This window comes from Fistularia commersonii, chromosome 19, assembly GCF_037954325.1.
Source record: "Fistularia commersonii isolate RoL2024-O1a breed Wild chromosome 19, RoL_Fcom_v1.0, whole genome shotgun sequence".
Classification (NCBI taxonomy): domain Eukaryota; kingdom Metazoa; phylum Chordata; class Actinopteri; order Syngnathiformes; family Fistulariidae; genus Fistularia; species Fistularia commersonii.
The window spans coordinates 7832284-7858413 of NC_141302.1; the positions used below are offsets into that span (position 1 = coordinate 7832284).

Sequence of the window (26130 nt, forward strand, 5' to 3'; positions counted from 1 at the left end):
AAATGGAGCCCCCCTTTTGTATAGAGTCCCAACAGAGACAAGAAAGCTGCATTCACATTGAAGTGAAAAGGAGGTCATGCTTTCCGTCAAAGCAGTTAGACAGAAAAATGACAATATCACTGACAAAATTACTATTAGGGTAAGAGTAGAAAAATAATATGAATGTAACACTTCATTTGTGTTTATCACCGATACGTTACATCTAAGTGTCATAACAATAATTTGATATGTAGTTGTGAATTTAAGAGTTGCTTATTGTATGATAATTCCCTCTAAGCCATAATTTAATCAGATTATTTTATCATATGCATGAATTAGTTGAGTTTTTTTTAAAACATATTAGAATTTTTTAATATTGCTGATGTACCAAGCAAACTACACAAAATCAATTTTCTTACCACATCTGATATCAAATAAAATGGCAATGACAGATTGTTATTTTTGAACATCTTAGTACCTTTATACTTGATGCCAAAGTAAGCCAGATGTTCAAAATTTAAAACCTCGGACAGAAGTCAAAACACTTGTACTGTGAGGAAATAATTAGGTTATAAAGGGGTAATAAAGAGGTAATAAAATGCCTTTTTTGACCATTAAGACAATGTCTTATCAAGAGTCTTACGGAGGTAAACTTACATTCGAATCCCACAACTAACCACATAAGAGCAGATAGTCAAGCTTATGGTCAACAGCAATGTTAATTACAGTAATGGTCGTAAAGTAATTTCAATCAACTTTTCAAGGTGGCACAAGAATCCTGGTTGTATGATGACAGTACAAACATGCAATCAGGAAAAGGGTGCAGTTACAGATGAATCACCTTTTATGTCAGCTGCAAGCCTCTCAGTAATCATCCAGCAATGAAAACAATCTTCATTTGCCCCCTTTCCTCCAAAACATCATTTTCTCACAAGAGCAGATATCAAGCAGACCATCAATATGAGCTGCAGGGATCTATATTACCTGGGGTAAAGTTGGCATGAAGTATGCAATATTAATCAAATTCCTTCACATAGCATGTTTTATTTGGGATGTTTTTATGTATACAACTTGTGAAGTCATATTGTATGTTATGCTCTCCTATGAATATAATCTTGAAAACTCGAAATCCCATTTAAAAGAGGACAAAAAGGTCCTGTAATTTGTTGGAGACAGGAAGAATTCATATAAACCAAAATAAATATATCATGATTACATATTGCATATGAATATATTATAATTACATATTATACACACACACATACACACACACACACGTATATGTTCACTCACTAACATATACGCACACCCATATACATGCAGTGAAATTTGGTTCAATGTTCTAATCTTTCCATCTGCCACAAAGTGGGGAAACATAAAGGTATCAGAAAACGTAAAAATCAAATCTGCAAAAAATCAAATCTGCAGCAAATAAATTATGTTGCATTCAAATAAATTCCACTTTAATCTCAGTGAGAACCTCATCTGTCATACCTCAAGCTGTCATATAGTTTATCAACTGAAAAATAAATGTATGAAGGGTTTTTTTTTCCCCTTTCTTTTTTCCCCTTTCTTCAACCATGACATCAGCCTTCAAGTTGGATCATAAAATAATCAAGCCTCTCAATCCATGAGAAACAAAACCTGAATTAGGACCTGCTTAACCACAACGCAGAATGACTTTGCTTACAATTCTGCCCTGACGAAATATCCATTCAAATGCTGCACAACATCCAACAAAGCCATTTACTTCCCATTGTCAGCACCCCTAAATACCCTATGGCCTATCCGAGCACCCTCAGAAGACCCTCTAATTCTATATACACAGCAGTTTTGAACATAGTCTTAGGAAATGGTGAGTGGGATGGCAATCCTTTATGGTGGAGCATTTCAGTCTGGCAGCTATAAGCACATTTCTTAAAATCACTCCATAGTAAGGAACAACCACGCTCTACCGGCTGAGTGGGCCATTGAAGGAATAAAGACTCATGAATAAGAATGGAGCAAAGGGCAAGTGAGAAGTTTCTCACTGTGTAATATTGACAAGCCTCCCAAGTTAGAAAATAGTCCAGCATAATCAGCTTTCACTAGAAAGTCTGTGGCTAGAAGAAGACTACACCCAAGACAAAGATGGAGCTCTGAAGAGCGAGAGGTATGTGCCATTGAGAGAATGTCTCAACCAGACTGGGTAAATGTATGGATGAGTCAATCTTTTTGTTTCATCTCTGTATCCTAACTAATTTTGAATGTCAGCATTTTTAATTCAACATGTTGCTTTGTTTTGATTTTTCTAAAAAAAAAAAAATTAAATATGACTTTTTATACTTTTATTTCTGCATTTGAAAACCTTCAATCATAAATGAAGTCTACATCACAGATGAGGCTGTATTTTCAAACAAACCCAAACAGACAGTAATTGATGCACTTGCAAAATGTCTAAAAAGGCAAAAAGAAAAAAAAAAGAACACAACAAGTAATCCTGCTTTGCAGAATTAACTTCCTCGGTGGAGACTTTTGTCATAAAAATGAACGCTTGGCCTTCTGCTGTACTTGACCTATCTGACACCTAACTCATAACGGGCTTGACAGCTAAAACCTTCAGGTCTCAACAGTGGGGACAATTTAAGGCATTATTTTATTTATTTTTTTTATTTATTTTATTTTTTCAAAAAACTGGACATGAAAGATGATTAGGCATGAGTTGAGACTAGCCCTTAAGGAGTCAGCATTGAATTGGAAATTGTATTTTATGGAAATAAGACCTGGCTTTTCAGTAGATCAGTGATCATAGTGTGATCATATGTCATAGTGCTCATATGATAAAAATACATTTGAAAGAAAAAAATCGGTGCCAATGAAACAATAAAGGGCAACTGTTTGTGAGGTGACCTCTAAATTGAATAAATGGGGATTGCATGTTAAAATTGTCCTTGTGATAAAGTAAGTCAATGTCTGTAAATGGTATTTTTGCCAGTCATTGCAAGAAAAAAAGGATCCAAAGTTACAATTATCTTTTGCTATGAACTCAAAAACGCAGTATGAGTCATGACCTTTATCAAAGGTCCCAAACCCACAAATGTAAACGTGTCAATATGAATTGCTTGGCTTGTTTTGACTTCCAAGAAAAAAAGGAAAAAGAAACATGCAAATGTATACTAAATAAAATATTACTAGTTAGTAATTTGCTTATAGGTTTTATATACATTTTTTATAAAGTTTTGTGTTCATGCAGGAATGATGACTGCATGTATGTTGTATCACAACATAAAAAAAATGTACCAGTAAAAAAATTCATCAAAACTCAAAAGGAGTTTTGTCAACTTTAAAAACAGTAAGTAAAACAACTATTTTCTAATCTAGAAATGATAAATACAATCAAATGGCATCCAAAATAGGCATTCAACTGAAGTTACACAGCATTGGCCTATATATTGTTACCCCTTTTGCAGCTCTCTCACATACACCACACACAGTGATTTTAGATTGTGTCTCCACATTCATGTCAAGTTTGAGTCCATTAGATAAAGAAAAAAAGGTGCTGTGACAAAGACACTGTGAAAAAGAGAAACATTAGACAAAATAAAAGAGACAGTCATTGTAGAAAAGAAGTGCTAAGGAGAGCAAAGGGGATTGTGAGTCAAACAGTAATTGAGAAGACAAGGGAAGAGACATGGATAGGGGAAAATAGCAGCATTAAGAGAGGTACAAAGTCTCTTTGTAATGTTAGGCTGAGTGACGACTCGAGGCTCCCCAGCTGCGCAGTTTGAGCCATCCATCATTTTGGTGGCTTTGCAGCACCTCATCGCTGCCTCAACCCTTGAAGATGTGTCATTTTAAAGCAACGTTCAATCCCTACCAAGCCAAAAGACAAATAATAGTCTTCACATTGACACAAAAACAGAGTAATCACACATTTTTCAATATCAAGGAAAAATATTAGAACTGCAGAGTGGTGAAAAATAGAAAAAATATGACCTTTTATTGTCAAACCTGAAAGCCCAACAACAAGCAGCACTGTGAATTGTGATGACAATCAAAAAGCAGTGACGACATAAATGACTAAATTTAAAAAAAAAAAAAACAATTCCATCTGAAAAAACAAGACTGTAAAAAATGGTTAACAAAAGTTATTTCAGAAGCTGTGAATTATTGAAGGTCACTTCATAAAAACACACAAAGCTAATGCTCTTCCAGAGATGGGATGCCTGACTGACACGGGTCTTCTGAAGCCATTATGTCTAAAAGATTGTCTCACTGGCATAAAAAAGAATTAATGACATGAAAGTTTATTGCAGGTGACCACCTGTACACTAAATCCCACAGTCCGAACTCTGTCCTAACCAACTCAGATTGCTGTAGGGACCCACTGGTTCAACCAACTACTACCACATATTTAAATTGCTTGAAGGATTTTGCTACATAAACTGCTCGAACAAGTTATGATTAAACATCTAGGTCTTGCAATACAGGTTAATCCAATTTTTATTATTGTTCAGTGCAATAGCACAATATAAAACTAAATGGTATGGCGATAAATGATCATATTCCTGACCAGGTCATACATTTTAATACATTTACATTACATTTACATTTCATTTAAAAGTTCTGCATATCACAGTGATGATTGACAAAACCTGCTACCCCCAAAGGAGAGCTGAGTACAGACTCTCCTCACGAGGTAGAATAAAAATACTTTTTGTTTGGGGGTTCAAAGCAGCAAAGCAAAAAACTAAAAGCATTCAATTTTTTCATGAGGAGATGTTAGGATGCTGTTGGATTCATTTATATTAGATACATTTTGGATAAAGCTAAAGTTTTGCATCTGCAGCACAACGATCCAAGAATAACTTTTAGTAAGTTATAATATGCTATATTTGCAGCAATGGCACAGCTGTTACTAAAAAATACAAATGGATATTATCCTAAAGCATGCATGGATGGCTATGTCCACAGAACATCATGGATTTTTCTTCTCTCTCGAAGGTAAATATTCCTCTTTTAAATTCAATCAAAAGCGATGCACATAATTCTGCTGCATAACATTACAATGCAATTTAAATGCATTTCCAGAGATTATGAATAACCTGATAGTCTTGCAAAAAGAGTTCAAAGGATGACTCATGCAGCTTTTTCCCCTGGCAACCCTCGGTTTTTGGATGAGGATATGAAGAGAGGACTTGTGGGAAAAACACAGATAGTTCAGTGATTTGTAGATGAAGAATTTTTAAATTGTCTTAAGAGTTTTTACTTTGAACTATGGAGTGTTCAATAAATCAACCCTCCACGGTAAATCTTGAGTGTTTGTATTACATGAACTGGGAGAATCCATTGTCTGGCAGTGTGACTATTGATTCAATGCAAATTGCAACATTCTCAATTGTACACCAGTTAGAAGGCACTGGGTGTGACATGCATCAAACATCCCCTGATATGATTTAATGTGACACTATATTTCTCTCTCATATATATAAGTATATATGATGTGTGTGTGTGTGTGTGTGTGTGTGTGTGTGTGTGTGTGTGTGTGTATGTGTGTGTGTGTACTGTAAAAAAAACATGAGCTGGGTCTCAGCTGAAGGGTCTCAGCCAAATCTTAATGTGAACAATTTGATCAACTTAGCAACCAGTTTTAAAAAAGGAGGTAAATATGAGGCCTAAATACACTCTGGAAAATTTCAAAAGCAATCACGGAAAAATTAGAGTAAAAGGATTACATTACCATGGACGGTATGGTTGGTCTGATTATGAACCTAGCATGGCTGACTGCACGTTCATAGCATGGAGGAATATTCCTGGTATATTCATGAAAATTTCAGCTCTGTACCAAACCTGCTGAGTTCAAGAAGTACCTTCATCTGCAAATGAATATGCTTGAAATAATGTGTAAGCGTCTAACAAAGTGAATTTTTAATAGGGAGGTAGGTAAGCTCCACTGGGTTCAAATCAATAGAACAGTTAAGCCTGTTAAATTTACAGAGCTTCCAGCAGACAATTCTGTGTGATGACTCTTTATGATCTTTTCGGTCAGATGCTCTTTTTAATAAAGTACTCTCTCTTGACTCTGTCAGATGTTAATCAGAAGAATGCCTTCCGGGAAAAGTATTATGACATAGTGATGAATAAGGAGATATGAGAGTCACACAAAGATTTGGTATTCATTCTGAGTAATGATTCAGCATGAACGGACACTTTGTTTTCCTTCTTTTTTTTTTTCTTTAACTTAATGGAGCAACAATGACTAGCCAGTATGATTATCAGTGTTTAGCTGTAGAGTAGAAGTTTCAAGCTTCAATGTTTGAGACATAAAATGAGGACTTTGTGCTTTGGGCCGAAGGAAAGAGACGGAGTAGTAGGCATCAAATGTGTCCGTTGCCTCTTTTCACCTGCCAATTAAACAAGGAGGCAGCACTATAAAAAGATGGACAAAAGACTATGGAGAGAAAAGAAGGGCAAATATCAGATGAGGAAAAGAAATATCCTACTTGGCCCTTTGCACTCTGACTTACCCGCTCCTGTCTGATTTAGCCTTTTCTTTACTGTCTGGACTCATCCAAGTGAAACTCAACCCCCTAAGCTGACAAATGGACTAAGTCCTCCTACTCACTTTTTTATCACATTATAAAACTCCATGTTTAGTTGGCCACCACAGTAACAGCTGTAAATTTGACACAAAAGGAACCTATTACCAGATCGACACATCCTAAGGGCAATATGAAGGGAGCTTTGAATAACAACAGCACAGAAAACTCAAAAACTTCTGGCTTCTTTGGCAACGCACTCTACTTGTAGAGGCATAATAAAGTCTTTGGGGCATTCAGTTGAGAATCAAAAGAAGGATACCGCTACGGTTGATTCAAACCACGATCTTGGTTAGGCTCAATCCGCTCCCCCTTTTATCTCGATTTCCTGAGAGATACCGATCCAATTCGTACAGGCTCATGTCCTTCAACATTTCCCATTTGCCAGCCCTGGTTTCCTTTTCTGTCTAATCATCATAGTGTCTTATGGTTGTATCAGGAGACCGCAGGCTGCCCGGAGGTTGACTGGAAATGTTGCCCAGTTGAAATTTACAACAACAAGTAATAGACCAAAATTGAATGATGCATGTTCTTATCAAAGACAATTGTAAACCAGGGGAAGAAAGGAAGGAAGGAAGGAAGGGAGGAAAAAAAAAATGAAAGGATAATGGATTCAGGTGATGTCATGGAAATACAGCACAGGGGATACTACATTGTGTGAAAAAATAAATGTTTTATTTCAAAAGTTCTTCATGAAAAGACAGCTAGAGGCGAGAGGGGAAAAAACAGTAACAGATGGAAACTTGCCTTAATAGTCCCACAGCAGTAAAGAGAAATGTTATGTTTATCAGTTTTCATGTTGGAAATAATACTCTTCTTTATCATCATGTTGTGCCAGAGCAATTATAATACCCTTTGCATATTAATGTTGGCTGCAAAGGCATCCCCTATTTATTTGTTCATATTGTAAAAAGGCTGTTGCTCCATGCTGTGCTCATTGCTCATGTTTTTGTTCAGTAATTGTAAATTCCTCAGCAAATAATTGTATCATGCATAAGAGCTTCTAACCCAGAGAAAGCCAGAGAAACCAACAGGTCCTGCAAAACAATATATAACAAAACCAAAAGACTTAAAGTCCACTGCATGACTTGTTTTAAAATATGGCCTTATAATAGTCTATTACAATGTTCAATACAAGGATTGAAATGTATATATTTACATTAGATTTTTACATTAGCATTTGGGATGGCCAGTTGGTTGAAAATTCATATAAAATATTAAATATATTCATATATAAAAGATAAAAGTGAGTGGATCCCTCCATTTAATTTTTACAAACCTCCTTTTATTGCAATTTACCTAATAAAACATACTATACAGCAGCAGAGTGTTATATCTGTACTTTACAACATTAGCCTTACATTACTTTATCTGCTGTGCTTCTGTTGGTAATTTAAATATTCAAATGCAAAAATAAGGGAGTGCACTTGTGAGAGTTCTTTGGGTTTCATGCATGAACAATGCTCATAGCATGATAGCTCTCTACACATAGGTGATGACTGCCGATTTTCTCATACATGACAATATATCAGAAATTTCAGATTGGGTCAGGTTAGAGAATGCAAAGATACGAGAAAGGGGAGTCAGCGTGCAGCTGCAAAAAATGTTCTTTCACTACTGAATATCATTTTTACGATTATCATACTATACGTGGCGCATAATGTAGCCTCGGGGGGCACTGGCCAGTGTCTCCCTGAGCCAGTCCCAACCCTGGATAAATGCAGAGGGTTGCGTCAGGAAGGGCATCCGGTGTAAAACTTGTGCCAAACCAAATATACAAATCAAACCTAAGAATCTCATTCTGGATCGGTTGAGACCCTGGTTGACCCTGGTTGATAATCTACAGGGTACCAGTGGAAATTGGGCTACTTTGGGTCGAAGGAAAGAAGGAAGGCGTGTTTGGCAGCAGAAAGAGAAGAGGGAAGGCAAGACTCTGGGACTGAGAGTTGAGACTTTGATGGAGGAGTTTGTGAGGAATGTTCTGGAGGTGAAAAGAATGTTGGAGAGACTTATGAGTCTTAACCTGGAAATTGAAGGTGTGATGCCGCACAGATGGGATGTGAGTGAGAGAAGAAGAAGTTCTGGAATGAGTTAGATGAAGCGATGCAGAATATCCCTAGAGATGAGAGAGTAGTGTTTGGTGCAGACTTCAATGGACATGTTGATGCAGGCAATAGAGGTGACGAGGAAGTGATGGGCAGGTTTGGAGGGTTCCTATTCCATCCAGGATAAGAACGCAGAGGGACAGATAGTGGTAGACTTTGCAAAAAGGATGGAAATGGGTGTATTAAACACTATTTTCCAAAAAAGATAGGAACATAGGGTAACTTATAAAAGTGGAGGGAGGAGCATGCAGGTAGACTACATCTTGTATATGTGAGGTAATCTGAAGGAGATCAGTGACTGCAAAGTAGTTATAGGTGAGAGCATAGTCTGACAACATAGGATGGTGGTTTGTAGGATGACTCTGATGGCAAGGAAGATCAAGAGGGCTAAAGCAGAGCAGAGGACAAAGTGGTGGACGCTGAAAAGGGAAGAGTGTTGTTTGGTTTTCAGGGAGGAGTTGAAAAAGGCTCTGAGCTGTCAGGGTGAGCTTGCAGATGATTGGACAACTACAGCTAGTGTTATCAGGGAGACAGGTAGGAGAGTATTTGGTGTATCATCTGGAAGGAAAGTAGTAAAGGAGACTTGGTGGTGGAATGAGGAAGTGCAGGAGTGTATACAGAGAAAGAGCAAATAAGAAGCAAAGAAGAAGTGGGACACTGAGGGGACTGAAGAGTACAGACAGGAGAACAGGGAGATACAGCAGAAGATAAGCAGCTTAAGCAAAGGCAAAACAAGTATGGACAGTGAGGAGGGAGGGAATGATTTATACAGGTTGGAAAAACAGAGAGATGGATGTACAGCAGGTCTGGGGGATTAAGGATAGAGAGGGAAATGTATTGATACAGTAGATGCTTGAAGAATGATGGGAGGATGGAAAGAGTACTTTGAAGAGCTGATGAATGAGGACAATGAAAGAGAGGGAAGGGTAGAAGAGGTGACTGTTGAAGACCACAAAGTAGCAGAGATTGGTAAAAAATGAAGTGAGGAAGGCATTGAAGAGGATGAAGAGCGGAAAGGCAGTTGGTCCTGGTTATATAACCTGTGGAGGTATAGAAGTGTCTGGAGAGGCAGCGGAAGAGTTTCTGACTAGATTATTCAACAGGATGTTAGAGAGTGAGAAGATGCCTGAGGAATGGAGAAGTGTGATGGTGCCCATTTTTAAGAATAAGGGGGATGTGCAGAATTGCAGCAATTATAGAGGGATTAGACTGAGAGCAAAAGTCAGCATTTGTGACCCGCAGTGGGCACTCCACCTTTTTCTGAGTACCATGGTCTCAGACTCAGAGGTCCTGATTCTCATCCCAGTCGCTTTACATTCGGCTGCGAACCGCTTCACTGAGAGCTGGAGATTATGGACTGATGAAGCCAACTGAATCACATCATCTGCAAAAATCAGAGACTTGCTCCTGTGGCCACCCCTCAACGGCCCGGCTGTGACATATGGTCCATAAAAGTTATGAACAGGATCAGTGACATAGGGCAGCCCTGGCGGAGTCCAACTCTCACCGGAAACAAATCCGACTTACAACCGGCAATGTGGACCAAGCTCCAACACTGGTCATACAGGGACCGAACAGCCCGCATGACGAGGCTTGGTACTTGATATTCCCAGAGCAACCCCCACAGGATTGCCCGCGGGACACAGTCGAATGCCTTCTCCAAATACTCAAAACTCATGTAGACTGTTTAGGCAAACTCCTGTGCCTCCTTGAGGACCCTTCTGAGGGTACGGAGCTGGTCCATTATTTTGCGACCAGGACAAAAACCACACTGCTCCTCCTGGATCCGAGGTTCAACAACCCGGGGGACCCTCCTCAGACCCTCAGAGTTTATAAGGATATTTTATAAAAAAGTCTAACTATACTCTTTTCAAATAATCTCAGTGAAGCTGTTGTGGCATGTGCAAACACAAACATACAAGACACAGGAGAATATGAGCCAGATGGCCATGCACTCAAAGGCATCCAATAACCAGACAGCTAAAGACATGTCGGTATATGTAAGCACTCAATTGTGTTTTAGGCATCTCTCTTGTTGTTTTGTGATTTAATTTGTATACATGCACAATCAAGCAGTAGTATTGATTTTTAATTCAACTATATGTTTTAAATATGACTTTTTTGACAAGGCATTCTAAATACGCTTAATATTTTGCCTCTTGATCTTTCTTACCAAATTCTGCATGGAACTCTTTGGCTAGAGATTTATATCAAGGATGCCCAAATGAAGATGGGCAAAATAAGCAAAGGGGATTTTTCAGTTAATCCTGCTCTCCTGCTAAAACAAATATCTCATCAAATCCTTCAACTCAGAAATAAGGTCAAAAGCCAAGGATAATGAGAGCTGGAACGTATGGGTAGCATCATCTGCAAAGGAGAAAGGATCCACCCATCTGCTCTCTGATTCTTATCCCTCAATCATTCTTGTCCCTTTCTCAGCACATGCTTTCATCTGATGGGAGGCAAGTCATTTATCTCTTGCATTCCAGCCCAAGTGTGCTGAAGTAAATAATGGCCCTGAAGCATTTGTTTTCCACATAAATGTCATTACACAGAAGGTTGTCAAATGTCATCTGACTCAAGGCTTACAGGTTAAAATTACAGGTTGTGCTCATCTAGTTGTTTTAATCACCCTCAAGAGGCTCACAGGGGTGAGATATTTATTATAATTTATCATTGATCTCATCTGATTAAAAAGGAAAATGTTAGTTGACAAAAAAGTTGTGTTTTATATTTGCTCAGTGAAATGTCAAGTGGGATGACAATGCAGTGGGAAGAATAAATGAGAGACAAAAGAATAGAAGGGTATGTTGGAAACAAAACACAAAAGGGCCACAGACAGATAGTTTTATGTGTTTTGCCGTGTGTATTTGAGTTGGACCTGACCCTCTATTTCTCCTTCAGGGGTCATCCACAAGCCAGCCACAATGCTATCAGCTGTCCCTTAAGGTGCCTGCTAAAATCTACTCAGATATAAGGTGATATATAGCTTTGATATAGCCAGTAATTACTAGCTGTGAAGGCCACACAGCCTTGGGGAAAGGGAAACACAAAAAGAGGAGGCAAGAGACACTGGGGTCATGATGAGAAAAAGGTCAGTCTTATTTGATAGCACAAGTGTCCAGCCTCTCCGGTGATTTCGTCGTAGGAGGGGGTTCTATGCCTATGCACGTGCTCCTCAAACAAAGATTAATGGGATACCCTTACTCCCCAAATATCCCATTGAACATTGTTTGTAAAATCACGTGCTGCCAGATGACTTTGCAGGTAATGTAAATCACCTCAAATTGTGCTAAATTAATCTGTGTTTGAATACATTTGTTGCATGATTAGGTTCCTTCTCATATATAGAGCAATACACCATATATAGATAATCATCCAAAAGATTTTGCTTCCAAGAGGCAATGCTGTTCACAGCAGAAAAAAAAAAAAAAAAAAAGAAATGGAGGGGAATGAAAGAGAGCCATTCATTTTACCCTGTCACAGCATGGTTTGAGACAACTTTCATTTTGAGTTGCATTAGAGCACTCAGACACTCAATGGCATGCCATCACTCAGGTTCAGCATGTTATTAGCTCTCATTTAAAACTCTGTAATAGAACCAAACCCCTTGCTAGAGTAGCCTGGGGGTACACCTTTGTAATTGGGCTAAGCCAGAGTTGGTTGCGTGCTGATTTAATAGCTGAATATCAGTGAAGAGGTGCTCATCAGGGCTAGGAGGTGGAGAAGGATGAGTTGTCTAAATGTGTATCGACGCCTCACGAGGCCCAGTGACATGGCTGGACGTTTGCCTGTGATGGATTCAGGCTTGGTACACAAACTAAGCCAGCAGCAGCGCAGCTCATCTTCAGACGGGATATGAATGCTAACAACTCTGCTTGCCAGTCACTATGACTTAACTGCTGCCAGCAGGACAGGCAGGTGGTACAAAGGCTACAGGAAAAAGGAAAGGGCAGAATCCTGCGGGAGGAAAATGCGATCACTGCGTAAACAAGTGTGCTAATCAGTTTTTTACTAGATTAAGGTTTTCATAAACTGCTACATCTTGAACAGTTTCTGTAAACAATTTAGAATGAAATAAGAGATTAAATGAATGTCCAATACTTGGAATGTCCTTATTTTGAGCTATACAGGAGAAGAACTATGGATACAGGGTGGATTTTAAATAGTTTCACAGGAAGCAAATTTGAAAAAAGAAAAAAAAATGAACAATATGCAAAACACAATACTGGTTTAGGGCCAGGAAAATATGAAACCAGGGAAATACAGTGATAAAAATGAAGCAGCCCGTGTAATAGCAGATTCTAGCAGAAAGAGACCCATGTTTGACTGTCTATTAAAGTTCAACATTCTTAAAGGAAAAAAAGAAAGTAAAAAAACTTAATTCAGGAACAAACTCATTTTCATTCATCATTTGCTTTTCATTTGGATTTATCAGACTTGAAATTTTCATTTGGATTTATCAGACTTGAAATGCAATATCAAGTCTGCATCTCTGCATCTCCGTGCATCTCTGTACTGCACCTTGTTTTTTGCATTGAAAAATGTAAACTGCATGTAATTTGAAATGAGTTCGAGTCACAGTGTCAGTTTTGGAAAAAAAAATAAAATGAAATGAAAAAATAAAAAAATAAAAATCAACATGGAACTTTGAGATCAGCTTGAAAATAAACCCCACCAAAGGTTCTGAAAGGATTGGTATAAATATGATAATGACTCTTTCACAAGCAGTGTAAGAAATGCCCTAGAGCAATACATCTCATAACAAAAGATACAAATAAATGAACAATAAATCAAAAAAGCTGTTAATTGAAAAAAGGAAAACAATGTTTTCTGAATTGGACAAAGTACAAACTGATACTGGGTACATGTCATCCATTTCATGTATTACTAGACCATTTTGGCAAAAGATAAAAAAATATATATTATTTTGATATGACAAAAAGTGTGTATGCTACAAAATTATCAATTTAAATGTATTTAAAAACCAAACCAATTTGTTTTGTTCTTTTATTTTTCAATAAACCTGATCCTAATCATAATCACTCAGTTTTCTTCCAGATTAATACATTATCTGATTCTGATTCTAATAACTGAAACAGAAATAAATCAAATCAACATAAAATCCTTGTCCCCTTGCTTTAACCTCTGTCTTATCACAAAACTTGGAGGACTCTCACTGGCTCTCAAAAATTGATGAGTCCCGTGTTGTTCTCATTTGCTTTTGCACAATAAACTACTGATGCCTTGAAACTACGCTAACAACTTAACAGTGAAACATTTGGGGGCAGCATTTATTTGTTACTATTATTTACCTCAGATTGCAAACGTTTAGCAAAGTCACGACAGCCAGAAATAGATCTGAATCAACTCACCATACAAATACCTATTTACTGCAACTTCACAAGTTCTTCTGTCAGATTTAAGTCTTTCTGGTCTTAATCTGGGTCTATTTGGGTTTTAGTACCACTGAACACCCTGACTTGCAGCAAGAAAGAAGTCCTCTTATTCTATGTTAGTTTTATGTTCTTGACAGTAGCAGAATCCACAACAAACTAAAAAGGCCAAAGACAATTGTTTGATGAAGCCAAATCATCTATCAGGATTCTCAAATATATTCATGCCTTTCGGATGCAAAACTGAGAAAACAAAAAGAAGAGGACAAACATTAATAATGATTATCAATTAAAATAAGCTTCATCCCCAGACTGTGTGAGGGTGTTTTGACCTAAAAGGCACATGAGGACGTACTTAGACGGATATCCCAAGAAGAGGAATCTGCATTTTGCTGAAAGTCAACAAAAGCTAAAATTTGCAACAAAAGAAATAATCATTTGCAAAAAAGCTTATGACTGCTATTGATGCTTTCAGATTTGAATGTTCCCTGTGCTTTGTATCTCTAATAGATTTGTCTTTGAACCCAAGTCTTCCCAAAAGAAGATTTTTTTGTACTCGAATGATTCATTTGCTGCTCCCAAACACTGTGTCTGATGTGATAGTGGTCACAAATATGAAGCTCTAACAACAAATATTTAAGGTTTTTGTCTGGGGGAAAACTTTGAATTCCAAGTGAAAAATTGATAAATAATTTCCAAAGGAAACTAAAGTATCAAGTATATGTATATGTATATGTATATGTATATGTATATGTATATGTATTTCCGCGATGTATTACTGTGAATCACCGTACAATGCTTTTTTTGTTCCTATTTTTTAAGGTTAAAAAAATGCTGTAATTACTACAAATAATGAATAACTTACCATTTGTAAGGCTAAGGCAAAATTAAGCAATGATTTCACTTAGGCAATAAACACCTTGTCATTTTATTCATTATGTCCCCTAAATTCCATCAAAATCATACTGTGGAAACTGGACTTGATTTCTTCCCTTGAAGCCATCTCACCTCTCATCCAAGACACTTCCGTTGAGTTCAGTTCAGTTCAGTTCTTTAGAACTGAAGATGCCAGCATTAAGATTTTGGCAAGGAATAATCATGACCTGGATGACTGAGAACCTCTATAAACATCTCCCAAAAAAATCATTCATACGGTCATACCTTTGTGACATGATCTTGTAGGCATCTGGCAGGTAACACCGCGTGTTCTCCATCTGTGCCGGGTCTGCGTCACAAATCTTGTCATCGGTGCGGCCGTAGTTGGCACTCTCAATCATGATGACGTCAGTTCCTGGGCAGCGTAGTTCAATTGTGTAGCTCTCGCATGACAGCTCCCTCCTTACCACCGCCATCGGGATGGGTTTTCTACTGAAGGCTGCAAAGGAAACATGAAACTGTTGTTGACACCACCTTAGTGTTCTTCGGTTTTAACGATCCCTGAACTTACAGTTATGTTTAAGGCTGCACCTACAATGGAATAAAGAAGGTGTGGACATTGGTTGTTTTGATGTGGAGGATCAGCATATTACAGGGGTTCTTGCAAATCCAAGTTGTGGAGACAGTGAGAGACTTACACTGATCAAACATCATGAAATAAACAAGGCATTTGCATTCGGCTATGAAAAAATAAGCAGTCATTACATGCCCATTCAATGGAAAAAATAGGTGTGGATAGAAACAGGGAAAGAAAACAGTGGAGTACATCTGATGTAAATAGTCCTAACAAGAATATATTAAACATAAGTATACTTGTGTGTTTGTGAGTGAGTGAGTGAGAGAGAGAAATAGTTTGAGTGTGTTCTGAAAGATTAAATAATCTTCAGTACTGGCAGTGGTTTTAGAGGTAAAAAGCACCGTTTGACACAAAACTAAAAGTGTGTTTAGCTTAACACTGATGTTTATAGTAGAGGCAAATAGGTCCAAATGATGGAACTCTGGAGGAAGGTGTTTTCTGTCTTCTCTTGTCCACACACCCATCTGTGAAGGCTCATGCACAATCAGGCATGTGCACAACAGACTGGAGTAATTCTGTGTGTTTATGGCGATAATAAAAAATGAGCCAGAAACGTAAACATTGGCCTGAGTTACTCTGGCAGTTATAGATTTTTATAAACATCCTTTCAGACAAGTGTCTGAGTTCCAAGAGCCTGTGCTCGGTGACGTACAGCAAAGGCATTCGTTAGGAAGAACGACAGGACGAAGGGCGACAGACTGAAAGAAAAAAAAAGTTCCCCTCTAAAAGTAGGGCTTGGTGACATCTTTTGCAGCTGCCATACATTAGTTTCCCATGCTAATATGCAAACTTGAGAAAAAATAAATAAAATAAAAAAAAGAGTCATTTTGTGAGGTGGAGAAACAAAGAAGGCCCTGATTACAGCGTAATTTCATTTTGTCACACAAATCATTCAAGACCAAACCAGCACAGAAAAGTGCACTTGCCATTAAAACATCACAGATCAGAATAATTGCATTTAATTTGGTGATGAAAGCCATCCATTACATTCCTCTAAATGGAAATGTTTCTTTCAATGTCCTGAAAAGTTCTTGCCCTGATCATATCAAACTTTGTTGAAACTGACAAAAGAGGTGGAATAGGATAACATCGGATGAGAAAAGCATCGCCACTTAGATAAGTAGCGAAAAAGCAGAGTTTACAAAAGAGTTTTCCATTAGATTTACTGAGAAAATATGTGTCCTAAGTCTTGATTACTTCTCACCATGGTAGATCTACAAGCTGGACAGAGCATTTTCAACACTGAGATCTTGTTAAAAGACAGACACCATTCATGACAGCACAACCGAATGAAGCATTATAAAAGCAGCAGAGCACAAAGCTGTCAACACGGGCACCAGCAATCCCCTAATGTAAGCAAAGAAATACACGCCAATGATGTCTCGGATTACCCAGTTAGTCAACAACTATGGTGTAATTACATTTGTGCCCAGAGGCGGTGATTGATAGGGTTCATATTTCTCTCGTTCCAGAGCCTGCATCCTGCCCCACTAGCACATATCACTGTCTACCTGCACACAAGTTTGACACAGCCATTGAAAACCAAAATAGTCCTTTTGAAAGTCCATCCTCTTATCTAAGTCTGAGTGTATGACTCTCTTCATTCTGCTTTTCCTCTCAAATACTTCAGAGGAATATTTATATCCAGCCCCACAATTTCAATTTCTCCCAAATAAATCCTCTGACAAATTCATTTGAAAGTGAGAAAAAAAAAGTATTTTTTTGGAAATGTAGGTTACATTAAACACTTATAAATCACCAAACACAGAGCAAGCATTTAATTGTAACATGTTGCAATAGCATAACTTCCGAATGAATATCCAGAGATTTCAATTACTCCCCAAAAAAGGGAATCGAAAGGTCAGAAAGGAGTATGATCACTTACAAAATGTCCACTTTGGAGCTTTAGAAATCATTCCAAAGGGGAGATAGAATTATGTTTTAAAAGCAAGAGACAATTTTGCAGGTAAAAGCTAGGTTAATTCATGGTTTCCAGAGAGAAGAATGATTACCTTCTCCAAAACAGTTGGTATGGAGGTGCAGACAAAGCAACAATGACATTTAAAAGTGATAATTAGTAACAAAACAGGAGCCTTGGGGGCTTGTGATTTCATTTCATTCCCAAAGAAAGAGTGTTGTGGAGAGGAAGTTAAGGTCAACCACCACACATAATAGCAATGAGTTCATCTAAATGTGCCACCATAACTTGCACTAACAGATGTTGGGAACAAGTAATCAATTTTAATAAAATACAGGGTTGGAAACCAATTTTTCGGCTACTGGTTTAACACATAAACTGAGACATGGTAGATTATTTTCATTCAATATCCACAATTGGGTACTTGAAAAGTTATGAGATTGAAAGCTATATTTTTATGAATATTTTACAAGTTAAGAATATAAAGCAATAGGTTAGGTAAACAGTTTTATTCTTTAAGATAGTTCCAGCAAATGGAATGTTATGAGTATGTGAATAAATGCCTATTATATGGAGTAGCACCACAATTTTGTTGCATTTTGAAATGCAGTGACAATAAAAGGCAATTCTATTCTATTCTATTCTACATGTGCTTATGTGGTTTTGTAAAATTGGAGGACAGGCGAGATGTAAGAGACAGCTGCATTCAAATGGACTACATACTTGTTGAATTAATGTGACACAAATGGAAGACAAATATTTGAATTGTGAATATTGTATTTATATGAATGCATGAAAGTTTGTTTATCTTGAAGTGAGAAATAGTTCAGGCAAATTGCTCTCCCAAGTAAATTATGTTTACATATGGTTTAAGGCAACAGAAATGTCAAAGAAATTAGATTGAGCATTTAAAGAAATGCATCAATGAAACAATGTTTGATTTGAATGAATTTGAATTTGAAAGCCACATCTTGCTGAAATCAGTTAATTTTTCCACTGAATCTCAGAGCTCATCAAACCTCAAAAATGAAGCAGCAGATCCTCTTTTCACTGGAACATAATGTCTCTGTATTGTCAAATTCATGAACTGTACCCAAGATGTTCATGACAAACTGCTCAAATCCATTTGATAGCTTTTGACACTTTGACTGATGAAGCCGCTGAGCACAATTAGAATTAATCATCCTGAGAGGAGCTAGACACTACAATGAACAAATTGCATGGACAAAATCATTTGTTTTTTCCTCTTCTTGCATTCATGATGGTGGTATTTTTTCCACAGGTCAACTATCTGTAAATGTGAGTTTCAAAGCAAACTGTCCATTAAACATGGTGGGAAATTATTTCATTTTAACAAATTAACTCAGGGGGATGAACAGAAACATTCACTCTTGTACAGCACCGACATGACTAGATTAAGACTTTATTTGTTTGTTTGTTTAACTGTAGCATGGCATTGACACAAAGTTTTAATGAAAATATAAATCAATGAATTGGTGTCGACAGTAAACTTGAGGAATTATGAAGGGTGCAGCATCTTCCTTCTCTTTGTGATATAGTTCCAGTAGACACTAACCTCATGCTTGCATACATATAGGTAACATATACAAGTATCTTTCCATCACCCCATAAATGCCTGACTCATATAATGGGCTCAAATGTCATTCTGTCCAGCCAGCACTTTAATTAATATGCAGTCCATTTAATGAAGTGCATTACAAATGTAGCTAGAAACCAAAAAAAAAAAAAAAAAAAAGGAAATAAGACGCATCTTTGAGCAGGGTAATGGATTAGAAAAAAAGTTAGCATTTAGAAATTGGATATTTTAGGTTAATGGGCAATTCCAAGTTAATTTTTATCTCTTCAAAGATGAATAGTAATGTACAGATCTTTTTTTTTTTAATTATATCTCTTTTTTCTATTCTATTTCCCATTATCTATATTTAAATAGACAGTTTGTCTTTGACTCAGATTTTCATTCACTCAGTGTACTTTCCAAAGAAAGGAAATGTCTATTATTTTCACATAGTTCTAATTGATAGGAATTAAAGGGGGGAGGGGAAATTATTTTTTCAGCATCCCTTCTTTGTACAAACATGACATTTTCAAATTAAAGGGCTGAGGAAATCCATCAAAGTATATCACGCATGTTATATATAATCAGGTATGGGGGATCTGACCTCTGTAAGGGATTTTCATACAGGAGTAATGTTTCATTATTCCCATTATTGTCCTAATTTCAAGTATGATGAAAGGCAAGAGTTGCACAGAAAAAAGTGGAAATGTCATTACTTTTAACTTTCATACTTTCAGAACACGCATGCATGCATGCATGCGTTTACGAACGCATACAGGCATACACCCCCCCCCCACACACACACACATTGATTTATTTTGTTACTGTCCTGCAGCTACTCTTTAACATTTGTAATATATTAACTTTAACCAATACTTCATCATATCTGATGTCTCACCATTTCCAAGCAAACCAGCATGCCTTACTTTGTATCGGTGAGAGGCATTTTTTCGTCTGGTCTGAACCAGAGGTCCATTTGTGTAGCTGGCAGTTTATGCGGTAGCAGTTCCTCAGTTCCTGACAGTGAGCTGGGCCTTGTTCAGCTCCCATCATATTTAATATTGTTTTGCTTTTTTATTGCCCTGCCCCCGCCCCCAACCCTCCGACGCACACAAAAAGACACATGCACACACAACCACACACACATATATCCCCACCCCACACCCCCAGAAATACCACCAACATGTTGCTGCATCACTCAAGGGAGTATCCTAGCCAAGACTAATGCACCTTGGCTTCTACCTACTGTACTGCAGCTTCTGGGCTAAAGTGAGCACAATCCCTGTTACACATACACACAGGAGATGCACACTGACAAAACCTACAACTCCCTGAAGAGGCATGACTCAACATGCCCCTATAGTAACACCTGCCCTGGTAGTAATTGAGGTCAAAGAAAAGAAACAACAGGCAGATTTTCATCCTGTGTGAGGGGAAAGGGGGGTTTTCACTCTTTTCCACCCATCATCAAATGGAATTTTCTGAGAGCACACAGGAGGCTAAGAGCTTTTCCAAGTTCAGCTGTGTGAAAAGACACATTGTAGAGCCACTTCACGAATTTAAATCTCACTGGAATATGCATATTGTTTAGGTGATAACGATTATAAATTAAACTGAGAAAATCAATCAATGTGAAAAATAAACACATTAATACTTGAAGAAAGTCTACTGAACAACCTGTTGATACAATTTTTAGATCAAGAGGTATCGTATCGTATGTCCTATATTTCAGAAAACTTTTAATTTAGAATTTCAAATAAGATTTACTCAAATTCTTCATATGTGTTCTAAGAAGTAAAATATAGTCTACATAAAAGCATGTGAAAAAAGAGGTTTAAGATTTTTTTTTTTTTTTTTTTTTCTAATTGGATGTGTCCATGGTTAACTAGAGTGTTTCAAACGAAAACATTTGCCAAATGTATGCTCTTTCTGAGGCTTTTTTCAATTGAACATTGAGGTTTCATTGCTGTTGATGACAGCAGGAGGATTGTGACTTTTGTTATTGTGGGCAAAATGTTGAAATAGTATGTAATTGTAATTGTTTTAAAATCTTCATCCACATCCAGCATTTGTGGCACTGTAGCAGCCTACATTAAAGATATGGATGGGAATAAGCCCTCCGATGTCCAAATCAAAAGACACTTTAGGCGAATCTGAAATTAAGGACCTCTTTTCATGTTGTTAACATGAGAACAATGTCTGTAAATCTCTCACCCTCTCAAGTAAATTGGGAAGATACTGTACCATAAATGATTCAGACCAGCACCATGTCAGGAGCAGACAGGAATGTGTGTAGCCATTGCAAAATAGATGACATAATCTGAATATAGATACAATGGGCAACTCGTTTGATTATTATTGGAATTTTGCGGTATTCTATAACACTTATTATTTATATATTATTTTTTCAAAAAATATACCCTCCTCTGTATGATGTACTGCAGGTGTCTGTTATTTTAGGTTTTGTTTGTTTTTCATATTATGTTTTGTTTTGTTTTTTTTTTCTTTTTTAGGAATCACTATTCATCCGAACACATCAGCTAACATTCATTGCCATAGCAGCCTGTCATAGTATAAAACCTCAAAGACCTCTTTTCACAAGAGATAATGCACAAACTCATGACAGAACACCTAGAAAAATGCTCTGTGGTAATGAATGGAAAACCAGCAATATCTCTGCCTGAATGGATCCCGGAGCTCATCTTATTACAGTTGCATTAGTAGTCTTACGTTGAAAGCAAATGAATATAAACCCAGGCAACCTTGAAGCACCAGGTTAACAGCATCCAAACTATCACAAACAGATAACATTCTGCTTGGGCTGAATTTGATGTGTACCTGTTAATGGCAATGATTGTAAAAAAAATAAGTAATTTTATCTAAGATAACCTAAATCAGGTGGCGCAACAGAAACATTAGGAGCTGCACTTAACACCCCACTTATTTTTAAAAATAATCGCAAGTTGTTTGTTAATAAAGCTTGATAATGTATTTCAGCTTTCAATAAGCAAATAGGGGAAGGAGAAACAGCAACACAATTTACAAGACACAACACTCCAGTTGCAGATAAGCGAAATGTTGAGACATTGTTTTGTTTCGTTTGATGTGAAGACTGCAAGGGAATTACAGTATGGCCTTGTTTGGAGATGGAATGACAAAAGGTAAAATGAGCACTTTTAATTGATTTTCTGTTCAAGACAAAATGGGGGGTTCTTATAATGTCCTTGTATTGGCTTGTTTTATATGATTTCATCAAAAATATTGTAGAATAACCAGGGTCAATGAATTTATTGTAGTTGTTTGTGTTCCGTACTACACCATGCTCAGAAATGAAGCCAAGTAAACTTTCCTTCAATATTACCACTGTTTCTTTCCGGCAGAATATTGTCCTCGGGACAAAAATCATGAAGTCTATACCCATTACATCTCAGTACAGTAAAATTTACTTACCTAATAAACAAGAAATTATTAAAAGGAATGTACTGAACAATATGATCTTGTGCAGAACTTGTGCTCAGTCATGTTTCTAATTTAACAACACAATTTTTCATGAATTAGTCATGCAATGGAAGGCACATAAAGTAAATGATGATAATGTGCTAGCCAAAATAATTATTTTAATGACACATGCAGTCTACACTTGACAAAACTTTTCCATATCTTTCATTCATACAGTGGATGATAAAACTATTGTAATCCACCTATGCCCTTACCAAAAGGATACATGCAGTTAAATTTATATAACAGTCACATCAAGTAGGGATGGGTTGGGAAGGGACTGAAAGCATAGCTTATATACCGTAAGAACCCAAAAGGTGGAGCAATCAGATAAGCCAGGTAGAATCACCAGATAAAATACTGTCCGTATCTGTACTTAACTCCAACCCACTTCTTTTTTACCTCCCTTGTGGTTTGCTTATTCTTACACACATATATGTGTATATATATGCCCGCTTTAACTTGGTCTCCATTCACTGTTTTTTTTTTTTTTTCTCCCAAGAGGATACTGCTACCTGCACATACACCAATACATTCATAGATACCAATTTTAAATCAGACACACTACTCGTGTTAAACTTCCCACCTGCAAGAGGCACAGCTTTACTGGTAAGGGTGGAGAACTATCTTACAATTTGTCAATCCCTTTCAGATGTTTGATATGTCCTCTGAGATAATACAAATTGGCCTGCAGAGTATTTGGGGAGGATAAGTTTCTTTCATTGGTATCACAATAAATTGAGAGCTAATTTTGGAAGCCTGACACAAAGCTACTATTAGCTAAGACGAACTAAGTCAGAATTTTGAAGGGAAGAAAAGAAAAAATGGATAGGTGAAAAATAATATATAGATTATACTGCACTTTCAATAGATTATGGAAGAAAAATAATGAAGAAGAAAGGTTAAAAAAAAGAGAAAAAAAGGTGTTGGAGATGGGACTGAAACAGTTGAAAAAAAGATGGATTTGTCAACCACCGACAGATTTAGACATATTCCACATGTACCACCAAGGCAGTGCTGCAGAAGCAGGCTCGGTTGGAAACACTGTATCGGAGACACACAGACACAATGATCTCCTTTGATCATCTTTTCTTCTCTATTCAAATCGACAAGTATCAAACATGGGCTTCCTGCACAGAGATAATGAGCACTGAATATGGATGTCGTAACATTCACGCAAGCGGTGCTCAAGCATCAGATGATACAGATGCATCCTCTAACTTCCAGCATATTACAATTCAACAACATCCAAAAGAAGCATAAAATGGGGGAAAATTGGAGCTTTTTGGTAATATATGTCGCACACGGTTTTACTCAATTAACTGTGATGTTTGATACCGTATCAAGTCCAGACCATCTTACTAACAATGTGGCAAAGTTCCTGTAAAAAGTTAAGCTTCAATATATTTGGTAGTTAAAATTCTCAGCATAAACAAGACAGCAAAGCATCTGTGCTCTGTGTTCCTTTTTTTACAGGAATGAAAATTTATTTTAAAAGGTCTGCTGAACTTAAGGCATTTGTTCATTAACTCAAATTTCAGTCCAAATATGTTGTTGGAAAAAAAAAACAACACAACATACTTAACCTTGTTCAGTACTCAGCTCAGTTCTCACATCTTTACATTAAGGCTTAAGGAAAGTGACTATATGCATCAATTATGCAAGTCGCATTATTATACAATGGTAATTCAGATATTCAAGGCATATATCTTCCGGTCAGAAGATAACTACCAAAAATCCACAGCTTTGTTTGAAAAATCAAAAATGTATGAATGAATGAGAAATGTATCTCAGAACATATAAATATACATGTGAAAGAAAATGCCTTTCCATATTTTCAACATGACAGAAAATGTATTTGTTTAAATATCTATTTTCGCAAATAAACACTGCATGTATTCCCTGTAGGCTCATTCCGATCGTTTGCATTTTCATGTTTTAGGGTTGAAAATTAGCCATGCGGAACTGCTCAATACTCATTGCCATGTGCCAAGGGCTAGACAAGTTAGTTATATAGAGTTATTGTCATAAAAGCCATGAGTACAACGTTGTCATGAAGATTAGCAAGTAATCACGTGAATTACTTGTACTGAAGCGAAAGGGTTGAAATAAAGGGTTATGAGGAGAACATGACCTCTCAGTAATTCTAGATGCAGTACTTGTATGAAGTCAAGTCCAGTCCACTTTTATTGTCAATTCCTTTCACATGGACATACAAACAAGTTGAAATGATGTTTCTCACTATCCCATGCATAGACAGACAGGACAGACATTAAAATGCAAGACAGAACAACATAAAGAACACATATAGATAAGAATTGTGTTTTGACCTAACCAAAGCGTGACAATTGTAACAAGAGTATTAAGTAACATTTATGCCTAGTTACTTCTGTAACCAAAAATAAGTTGAGTCTAGAACTAAATAGAGAAATGCTGGTGTACAGTACAGTACAGTCATGTCAACTAAGATAAAGCTAAACTAAACAGTCCAAAGCTAAACAGTGAAATACTGGTGTGCAATACAGTACATTCAAGTCGAGTGAGATCAGGCATCATCAGCAGCAACAAAAGTGCAGATTGTGTATTGCAGGGCCCAAGGCAGTTCCTTATGGAGTTTGTAGTACAAGTTAAAAGGTGCAAAAAGTCATAGTGCAATGGACAGGGCTGGGGGGTGAGTTAGAGTTGATCATATAGTGCAGTCCCAGAGCCATGTGTGCACATTGCATCTGATGTCAGTTTACTTCAAGGCACGGAGAACAAAGTTAGCTAGTTGACACTATGGCTCACAAAATGTTCTACGATTCTGCTGTGCACAAAACACCAGCAGGCAGGTGACAAATATTTGGGCTAAATCTATATGCGTAGCATTGAATGATGTTGCTGCCTGCTGTGGAATGGCATCACTCACTCTGCCTCTCATCTTTCAACCCTTTCTCCAGCTCATCTCCTACCTCAGAAAGAAGTGTATTATTACAGTGAAAAAGGATCCCCTACTCAATCCCCCTGCTCCTCCCGCCAGCAAATGAGGGGCAGTGATCATTGACGCAGTATGTAGAGGGGGGAAGTGGGAAGGCACCACGAGGGAATGTGCACCTGCAATTTTTCTGATTTTAACACAGTTAGTCTTTTGTCAGGTCTGTGGTATGGGGAGTTGCCTGTGGAAGTTAGAGTTCCTGCTCTATCTCCCAAGACAGTGATACGGGGCTCCATTGAGAACAGCCAGCATCAAGAGTAGCATATATTCAAAATATGACTAACCTGAAGTGGATACCTTAATAATTACAGGAACAGAACTTAGCCATGGTTGACTGACCAATTTGCTTATACAGGTGGACTATCTTAAGTATTGCCATCCCCCAATGAAGTTATTCTTGACAACACAGAGAAAATCTCAATGGTGGCTAACATGGTTCCACAATTGTTTGTGTTGTTATAATTTGCTCAGGTAATGAGGCTATTCGCAAATAAGGAAATAGATAATATCACAATATATTATATTATCTCAAAATATTTAACACTTAAGTTGCTAGTTACCGGGCAGTTGTTGAAAATCAAATTAATTAAGTT

The 26130-nt window shown here is 37.2% G+C and overlaps 1 protein-coding gene across 13 annotated transcripts in view; it reads right to left on the minus strand.

Annotated features, from left to right (window-relative positions):
- Positions 1 to 26130, minus strand: part of LOC147223620 (adhesion G protein-coupled receptor L3) — a 222742-nt gene that overhangs the window by 125336 nt on the left and 71276 nt on the right. For all 13 annotated transcript variants that reach the window (XM_086165516.1, XM_086165510.1, XM_086165508.1 and 10 more), the window contains one exon: positions 15220 to 15433. In XM_086165516.1, the coding sequence (XP_086021642.1) occupies positions 15220 to 15433 (214 nt within the window). The remainder of the gene's footprint in view (positions 1 to 15219; positions 15434 to 26130) is intronic.